The sequence below is a fragment of the Lingula anatina genome, chromosome 1 (genome assembly GCF_051362555.1).
Source record: "Lingula anatina isolate TDL-2025a chromosome 1, LinAna3.0, whole genome shotgun sequence".
Lineage (NCBI taxonomy): Eukaryota > Metazoa > Brachiopoda > Lingulata > Lingulida > Lingulidae > Lingula > Lingula anatina.
In genome coordinates, this window is record NC_141767.1 from 57,963,942 (window position 1) to 57,973,357 (window position 9,416).

Genomic DNA, 9,416 nt, shown 5'->3' on the forward strand with positions numbered 1-9,416 from the left:
TATAGCATTATCACTGAAACACAATATTGACTAACATTGTAATGTGCAGTCCATTATCAAATTGCTCACTGCTAAAACTTCAAGAGTAGAGAATAACAAGCATTAATGTTGTTTTTGTTTCCTACCTTTATTTTTGTTTTAATGAAAAGATGCAGGTCTACATGTCATGGAAACTGTTTTTTTTTTTTTTTTAATTTTTTTCATTTCAAAATATCAGTGACAACTCATCTTTATTTTAGTAAATATATATCACAACATCTAGGGGTAGTTTAGGGTAAAAATGTTATCTAAGTCATTTTTTTAAATTCTTCACTTTACCAATGAAACAACTTGATTCAACTTGATATTTTATTTAACATTTTCAGAAAACTCAAGAAATTTACACAAAATCAACATAATTTAAACATGTACTAATGTAAGTCATATTTGAATAAAATGCAGTACATCATTGCAGTAATAAAGTATAATGATATTCAGAAAGTGACAATGTACACTTAAATAAAAAAATCCTGCTTAAAATACATTGTTACCAAAAGCCATACCCTCTATACCCTCTCGCAAAGAAACTTAGAAGGAAGAAAAACTATGAAAGTTCTATAAACAAATTCCCCACGTTAAATCGTAAACAAGACGTTCGCTTGATACCAGTCAGTAAGGGCCCATTAGTCTAGGCTAAGATACACCGCCGTTAAGTAATATCTTGGAACCGGTATTCCAGCCACATCATCAATATGTGACAATCATTCGGTCTACACACTGTAACAAATGACTGCTGTGAAGGGTCGGCTCGAATTTCGCTGCTACGTTGTCCATTCATTCTCAAACTTCGCCGCTGTTCGAATTTGCCACCAAAAACTTTTCAAACTTGTGCAAACAAAACTTTGCAGAAGTCCTTCAAATGTGATGGAGTTGTTTCAAAGAAAACAATTTACACAATAACTATCTGCATATTACAGGTTTTCGTTAGTTGGAGTGCCAGCGTAGCACTCGGCCATATTGATTATTCCCTGATACTTTATCAATCTGATCGGAACAGTTTTAAAACAAAGACAACGAAGCCTTAAAAGTATGATCGACGTAACTTCTACGAAAAAACAAACTCTTGCACTTTTTGTATACATCTCTGATGGTTTAAATTCAATCTTACTCACCTGAAGTGTCTGTAAATCAAACTCTTTCCAATACTGACACATCGACTGCACATTTAATGCAGCCATCTTGGTGAACGGGCATCAGAGCTAATCGATTGGTCACGTGACAAAATACGATCGAAAATAGCCTCCAAATCTTGTGTTTACCTCCAGCTTTTCCTCTAAACTCGCCTGTTGGTGTGTTGAGAAGCTCTTAGGACGACCCGAATGCAGTTAAACAGTTGAGGCGTGTAATTATGCATTTGAATGAGAGTTTACCCGTGCATTAATTTGATCAATGCGATATAGTTTAGCGGGAGTTTCAAGAGTAACACTTGTTGATGAAACCAATATGGCGGCCTCCAGTAACATTGAGGACTGGCGAAATTTATTGAAAAAACATCCGTTATTTGAGTTGATAGCTTCCAAAAATACGGAGTCCAGGAATGACAATGATTCAAAAGACATACTGACAGTGAAGGATGGCGAAATTTTTATATGGAATGCAGAAGACAGCAACATTCTCACGACGAATTTGAAAAACCTTGCTCTTAACAACGACAGAACATCTGCGTATCAGGTATTTATTACTGATTGGCTAGTTTTAGTCGTTTTCTCGGTCGCTACAATTTTATTTGTTATTATTTGTTATAATATTGATTTTTAATGGGAAAATGATATCAGTGGCGGCTTTAGTAGACTTGTCCAACCTGAGTTTAGAATATGACGTGAGAAGGTAAATTACCTTTATTAATGTTAACTGTCTCACCAGAATATAATGTTATCGGTTTGAAAGAAATTGTTGATTTACCGCATGCAACATTCTCTGGCAGTTTTTGCCATTAGCATGATGTTTTCACAGAGGCTGGTAGTGTACTGTCGACTCAAGCCTTAGTTTTCCAGAATTTCTATTTAAAGTATCTCTTGTCAAGTAGTCTTACCTTAGCTTTATCATAGCAGCAGCAGCTGTATCTTACCTGATATTTATTAATGACAGACGCATCCTTCTATATTAGGTTATGTATGGGAAGTTCTACCGTGCATAGGGATTTTCATAGGCAAGACTTTTAGAATGTAATACCTTATCTGAAGAAAGAAGAAAATGTTAAGGTTGATGTATAAGATTTGTAAAGGTATCTGCCAAATATTTATTGTGGTAATTTCATAAGCTGATGCTCTTTCACAAGTGCAATTGATATAATACATTTCAGGCATTGCTTTGCACCAATCCACCCGTTTTTGATGTACAAAGGATTGAATTCAGCTTGACTGGCCACCACTTGGCTTTGATAGGAGAAAGAGGAGTAACAGTAGTGCAAATGCCAAGGAGATGGGGAAAGCATGCAGATTTTGAAGGGGGGAAGGAGAAAGTCAATTCACGGTAAGCATGTTAAAATAAGGTTGTATAAGAATTTCATATCATGGCAGTATGATATCCTGGTTAAATAATTGTTTATTACTTTTAAAATCCATTATTCAAACTTGATTTCACTTTTAGGACTGTCAACATTGGTGAACGATTTTTTGCAAGCAGTGGAAATATCAAGCTATTACAGGCAGCCTGGCACCCAGGAAGTGAAACAGACACACATCTTGTACTTTTAACATCTGATGATTGCCTTAGGTACTTTTCTCTTTAGTTCTTTGAAAGACTAGATGTGGTTCAAAAAGAATGAGAACAGATTTTGAGCAGAACTTAACTCCTCCAGTGGGATTTCCCAAGGAGATACTTTATGTAAACAGAATTAATCAAATATTAGATATCTTTTTACTTGTGATACTGTGTTATTAGTCAGAAATCCTACATCATTGTTTAAATATCTCAGTTGACTACAAAATTGAAAGTTTTTTTGTAGTTAATGATTTTAATGTTATCTAAAGTATTTTTCATTGTGCATTTTTCTTACAGGATATTCAATATTGCAGAACCTTATGAGGCAGAACAAACTTTTGCATTATCTGATTACTATGATCATTCACTTGCGGGTGGCAAAGCATCAATAATGGCAGCACTTGGAGAGTTGGCTGTGGCTTTTGATTTTGGACCAGCTGTTGAACTGAAGTCTAAAGGAACAAAAGAACAGAAAGAAATAGCTTGGCCTGTTTATCTCCTTCGTGGAAATGGAGAAGTGTATGCTGTTTTAACTAGTGCAGGTTCAAAAAGGTATTATGGTGATACATGAACAGTTGTTTTATTGTCTGTGTTTAAGTACTTTGCAGCCTCAAACAACTTATTGTTTCACATATGAGTAGAATAAATCAGTAGCACAAAGGCTTTCAAAATTTTGCATCTAGACTACTTAAGCAGTTTACTGTTTTGGTGTTGTTTTAGGTTGAAATCTAAGGTAGTGGGTCCTTTGACCATGCATCCTCCTGCTGAGGACAACTATGGTACAGATGCCTGCTCTCTCTTGTGCATCCACTCCACTCCACCAGTACTAGTTATAGCTACAAGTGATGGTAATTTGTACCACTGTGTGGTTCTCAATAAGGGCGAGGATGATGATTCTTTAGTAAGTTCATTTACAGACATATTGTGGGCAATTTTATTAAACTAGTGTGACACCAATTATTAGCAGAATTGTGAATCAAGTTTTTTTTATATCTGTTAAAATGTGAATAAAACATGGAAAGGCTCACTTTTTTTCTGGTGTAGGCAGTTTTGAGAGAAACTAATAGACATTGCTCAATTAACCTTGCTGAAACATACTAATGCCTGCAATGAGAGATAATCAGATCACATGTCATCTAATACAATAAAACAATTTATTATTGATATTTGTAGTCTGAGGTATCTTGGACTGGGACTGAAGCCAGCACACAATATGATACACTGTCAGAAACATCACTGTATGTGTATGAGAGAGTGGAACTGGAGCTGTCACTAACTACTGTTGCTGTGGAAACTGATGAGCTGATTGAAGATGATTTTACTTGCCCAATAAGGCTGCACACAGGTGAGTTGTTGAAAAAATCCTTGTGGTGGCAAAGGTTTGGGAAAAAAACATCAAAGATCACATTTAAAAAACAGTATAGTAAATTGAGTACCTTTATTCCTGACCATTTTTAATGTATTGCTTTGATGTGAATGTCTGTGTATTTCATGTGCTTTTGAGATGAAAAGTTTTGATATGAATTTCAGATCCAAGTACAAAAGACAGATATCATTGTTTGCACAGTGCAGGGGTACATGCAGTGGTGTTACCTTGGTTAAACAGACTAGAAGATTTTACAGAAAGTAAGTATCAGTCAGTCAAACTATTGAAATGTATCATCTTGCAAAGGGGATAAATTTAGGCATTTCATAGGGGAATTTGATTAACTTTGAATTAAATTTCCATTAACATTAGTTTTATTGTTCTCTAAAACCAACATGGTTTTATTCTTACATGATCCAAAGTTGCAATGAGAGTTTCTTCGAGTTACATCTAAAAACTTAGAAATAAACTATTATTGTAACTTTTAGTGCTTGACGTAACTGATGAAATTCTTTGCTGGATTGCATGTGATTCAGTCTTCAATTGCTGTATTAAACGTGTTCATCATATAAAATTGCAACTTATAATATAAAGGTACTTGCAGTTTATTTATTAATCTATTTTCCCATCATTTTTCATACAGGTAGTTCAGAATCTTTACTTGAAGTTGGTCAGCAAGAAGCAGTAGTTGAACACATCATCTGCACAAAACCTTTGCCCTCAAGGTAATTACATATTATTTGACAATGTTTATCATTTTAAATAGTATATAGAAAATCAGTTCTTGATGAGATATTTTAAAAGTTGTTTCCAGTGCATGTGCTATATCTAGGTTAATGCTGTCATTGTTAAATTTGACTAAGTGATAAAATTAACTTATGCTAAAGGAAACCAGTTAAAGACTTGAAAAAAGTTATGTACAATTCATTATGAGTTTAAAATTTTATGTTATGCTCTTCATTCTTGGTTTTACTTAACTTATTGAACCGAACTGTGTGATTTACTACTGATATTTATTTTTGAATAACATGCTAGATTTTAGACTCCCCAAGTGTATTTTTTTTTTTTTTTCGATAAATTTCAAGAATACATGTTTCAGTCCTGCCTGTCCAGTCATGGGGTTAGATATAGTGGACAACCATTTATTGGGAACAACACTGATAATACTTACAGCAGCAATGGAGTGCTTAACTGTACCTTTGGTGTAGGTTTCTTTATGTGTATTTTCTGGTATCTTAAACAGTTTAACATAAGATTTTAAATATAAAGTGTTCATTTACATGTAATGCAGACACTGATTCTTTCTGGTGACAGACTACTGGAAACAGTTCATTTCCCTAAACCCTTATTTTTTACATGACGGCATCTCAGGAAGATGGTAGATATATTGGTTTACAAAAGTAACTTTACTCTTTTTTTTATTTTTTATTTCAGTACCAGCTACAGAAGTTCACCACCACCTTTATTGTCTTCATTAGCCAGTGAAAAAATTCCATCCCCTTTAAGAAGATTGCAGAGAGAGCCATTTGATCAGTACATTAGAAAGATATTACGCAGGGAATCATCAAATCCCTTGCTCAGGTAAAGAGTCAAATTGTAATTTAAATAGGGCACTGGAATGTTTATGAGTTAATGGCCTGGGTATATATATATAGAGAGAGAGGGAGACATTAGTTGTGTACTATGAATGATTAGTCAGCAGCAGGATTCTACATGTCATCACCATGCCATAAGTGTTGCACTCTTCCTTGGAACAATTTCACCACCTTTATGGGCTTCAAAGACTGGTTGTTGTCCTTGGTTCAGAAGCAGTTGAGACATTTTGGTTTTGTGGCTCATGCAATGTACTACTGACAGTATTTTTTTAACTGAACACATACTAACCTGAGATATTTTGTTTAATTTCAGAAGTGCTGGTAGAACAGATCTGACACAACAACAGTGTTTCCAACTACTGAGCAGGGCGACACAGGTGTTCAGAGAGGAATACATTCAAAAGCAGGACTTAGCCAGAGAGGAAATTGAGAAACGGTACTGTGTTCAAAATGTCATTATATATTTATTTGACACATCATTAAAGGGATAATAACTCTTCATATGAGTTCTATATTTCACAATAAAAACATTGTGAACAACTCATAAAAGTATAATATTTTCTGTTGTACCACAAAATCGGCAGTTACAGCTATTATTCTGATATTAGAGCTTGTCTTTAGACCACGTGACCTCCATTGATGGCTATGCTCTGTTATAATCTCTTAAGAGATTTTAACAAAAAACCAAACTTTTTAGAAAAAAACCAGGGACTAACTTTGAATGTAAAAATGGATTCATTAAACATTGGTAAGTATGGGAAAATTGTTGTGTACTCCAGGAAAATTCATTTTTTGGCCAAAACGAAGAGTTATTATACCTTTAAACTGTATATTTTACTTTCTTGAAATTTTAAACTTTACATAAACTTACCAATTTTAGACATTTATGTGTATCACATGCAGTTTTGATAATCCGTCCCATTATTTAATGTTATCTTTTTCTTAACCTAAATAATCACATATTTTGATAACAAATATGTCCCATCATAATATGTTTTTTTTTTAATTTTCCGTTTGTTTAAAAAATTGATAACCATGCAGACATTAAGAATATTTATTTATAATGTAGCAAAAGAACAAAGTGCAAGATTTCATGTCAATATTAACAAAAAAAAAAAATCAAACAGCGTGCCTCTGTGAACAAATATAACTACTTATATTTGCTTTTTATTTATCCTTTTAGAGCACATGTACTTAAAGATCAGAAACAGCATCAGCAGAAGGACCTAGATCACTGCAGAATGTTACAAACTCAGCTGACAGAGAATGCCAGAGAATCTGCTGAAAGATACGAAGATTGTGTGGAAAAACAAAGTGAAATACTCTCTAGGTACAGAAAGAAAAAAATTGTTGACATCAGTTAAAAAGCTCGATTTTCAATTTTTATGTGAGATGTATCAAAAACATGATAGGATCCAGTGCATGCTAGCTTTTTCATTTTCAAGCCTCTGTACGTGCAGGTTGGACTCTTGACATTTATAAGCAAGTTTGATTTAAGTTAACTGTGCCAATCGCTAACACTCATTCACTCATTTGGATTTCATGATTCCATAGAATTGCATGTGATGTAGTTATAAAACATCTACCATGTGAGATTGTTGTGGCCAACTTCAGTGAATTTAAGGAATTTGAAATGGCAAAACAAATTCAGGTTGACTCTGAAACTTGGGCAAGTTGGGAATTGATCCACAGAATTATAGTGTTATATTTCTTAAAAAGATGTCAGGTTGAAGATGAAGCAGAGAGAAGTGTAATAAGTAATTTTAATGATTTAAGTTTTCAACTGAGACTTTTGCAGATACAAAATATCATAAACTCAAACCTTGTTCAGTAGAAGACTGTCATGTGTATTTATGTATATTAACACAATTTTAAAACTGCAATTATATAAAAGTTTTGTTAATTTCAGAATACAAAATATTTTACGAAAATTAGAGGAAAGATCTCCAGTTTTGTCCGATGCTGAGAAAAATATGCAGAAGGAACTTAAAGCCATGTCAGAAAAAATTACTTATTTTAAGAAATCTTTAGATTTGGTGAGTATATTTTTAGTTTTAAACTATATGATTGGCACACATTTGCTGGTTTGGGGGTTGAAACATGAACATTCTCTTTTTAATATGGAGATTGCTTTATTATGAGAATTTCTCAATTACAAAACTTTTTATTTATATTTGAAATGGGTTTACTTTTCTATATTGAAGGTTAAGGTTAAAATGAATTATCAAAAGCAGCAGAAGTCACGACAGACAAGAACTGCCAGACCAATGATTAGTGGCTCACAAACAAAGCAATTGAAAAGCGTTCTTAAAGATCAGTATGTATTTTTCCAACTTATCAATTAGACAACTTTTTTTTTTCCTATGAGAAAAGGTTTTACTTAAAGATTGTAAATGCAATTCAAAAGTTTGCACTGCAAATTGTTTACTGGAGATGTTATAGAACATTTTAAAATCATGTGTATGATTTATTATTATTTTGTAACTATATGATAAACACTTTCTTATATTTTCATATTTGTGTTTTAAGTAATTAGTACATGTTATTAAGATAAGAAAAGATTATATTTGTTTCTTATTTATTCAACAATCCTATTTTGGTACATTTCAGAGGTGACCAGATAACACAGCTTGTCAAAGAAGTTGGAGAGCTAAAAACCAAACTTGATATTTAAAAAAACAATTTAGAAATATTTCTTTGCTGAAATGGCAGCAAATGTAAACTTAATTTCCAAGGAAATGATTGAAAGCCAAAAGAATATATAAGTTTGCCATAGATGTTGCCACTGGCTTTTAACTGACACGTGCGAGACAAAGAGAGTTATATGCCAAAAGTTTAATGTACAAACTCACTGTTGCATCAGTGCTCATTTGCACAACTGTTTATAAACTAACCTAGCCTTTACAGTATGTACAATTTGTTTCCTCTGATATGGGTTTTTGAAAAGTATGGTCCATATTCTCTATAGAAAAAATGTGAATGCTACAACATATGGTTTGGGGAAACAAGTCTGAAGAGTTATGGTTCCCAAGACTGCCCCACTCCAAGGGAGTTTTGTGCTCATATGATGATGTAAGTTCTTCATCAAGTAAGATATGAAATCAAATGCATAAAAATATCCCAAAAAATCATTGTTGATACCTATATGATACCTTTAAAAGTAACTTAATGGTTGAGGTTATTACTATCAGTTGAATATGGAGCCTAGTGAAGTTGATATATCGTTTTTCAGCAAATGTATATGTCAAAAATGTAAACATTGATGAGAAATTTGCAATGTATTTTCATAATAAAAGTTTTAAATTACATATGTGCATTGTATGTGGTTTAATTTAGGCTTTATTTCTGAAATTGTAAGAAAGTGACCAAGCTGATTCTCTACAAATATGTTACCTATTTTCGTGTTAAAAACTAAAAAAAAAAAAAAACGAGAAAGTGCATTAAACACTACGTCCCTTTCAAGAAACATACAAAAATTAGCTCATAGATAATTTAACAAATGGTTTTGGTAAGTAAAGAAAAATATTTTAGTTTCAAGAAAATTATGATTTTTGTTTTATATGTTTGTGTGTGTTTAACTCACATTGTATGCCTTAATAATTTTGAAGCACTGATGTTGTAATCAAAGATGCAATTGTAATTCCTTTTGTATTTTGATTTCTGATGAAAGAAAGTTTCAAAAGAAAATTAATAAAAGTTAAAATCTTATTAGA

At 32.8% G+C, this 9,416-nt stretch overlaps 2 protein-coding genes across 4 annotated transcripts in view; one reads left to right on the top strand and one right to left on the bottom strand.

Annotated features, from left to right (window-relative positions):
- LOC106178062 (protein CASP) overlaps positions 1-1,325 on the bottom strand; it is a 28,751-nt gene extending 27,426 nt beyond the window's left edge. For all 3 annotated transcript variants that reach the window (XM_086994790.1, XM_013561069.3, XM_013561063.3), the window contains exon 1: positions 1,152-1,325. In XM_086994790.1, coding sequence (XP_086850916.1) covers positions 1,152-1,217 — 66 coding nt within the window. In that variant the 5' untranslated portion in view covers positions 1,218-1,325. The remainder of the gene's footprint in view (positions 1-1,151) is intronic.
- Positions 1,326-1,428: 103 nt separating this feature from the next.
- LOC106178063 (nucleoporin 88-like) lies at positions 1,429-9,011 on the top strand. The gene is made up of 15 exons (XM_013561070.2): positions 1,429-1,710; positions 2,342-2,511; positions 2,629-2,754; positions 3,040-3,294; positions 3,463-3,643; positions 3,916-4,087; positions 4,273-4,368; positions 4,752-4,833; positions 5,208-5,312; positions 5,543-5,689; positions 6,017-6,139; positions 6,887-7,033; positions 7,613-7,739; positions 7,908-8,020; positions 8,314-9,011. Exons 1-15 carry the CDS (start codon positions 1,429-1,431, stop codon positions 8,375-8,377), a joined length of 2,190 nt encoding a protein of 729 aa, XP_013416524.2. The 3' UTR covers positions 8,378-9,011.
- The last annotated feature ends 405 nt before the right edge of the window (positions 9,012-9,416 follow it).

Coding starts and splice junctions, on each gene's coding strand:
- LOC106178063 (XM_013561070.2), top strand. CDS start 1,429: ATGCGATATAGTTTAGCGGGAGTTTCAAGAGTAACACTTGTTGATGAA. Junction 3,295..3,462: donor ACTAGTGCAGGTTCAAAAAG/GTATTATGGTGA, acceptor GTGTTGTTTTAG/GTTGAAATCTAAGGTAGTGG. Junction 4,369..4,751: donor ACTAGAAGATTTTACAGAAA/GTAAGTATCAGT, acceptor TTTTTCATACAG/GTAGTTCAGAATCTTTACTT.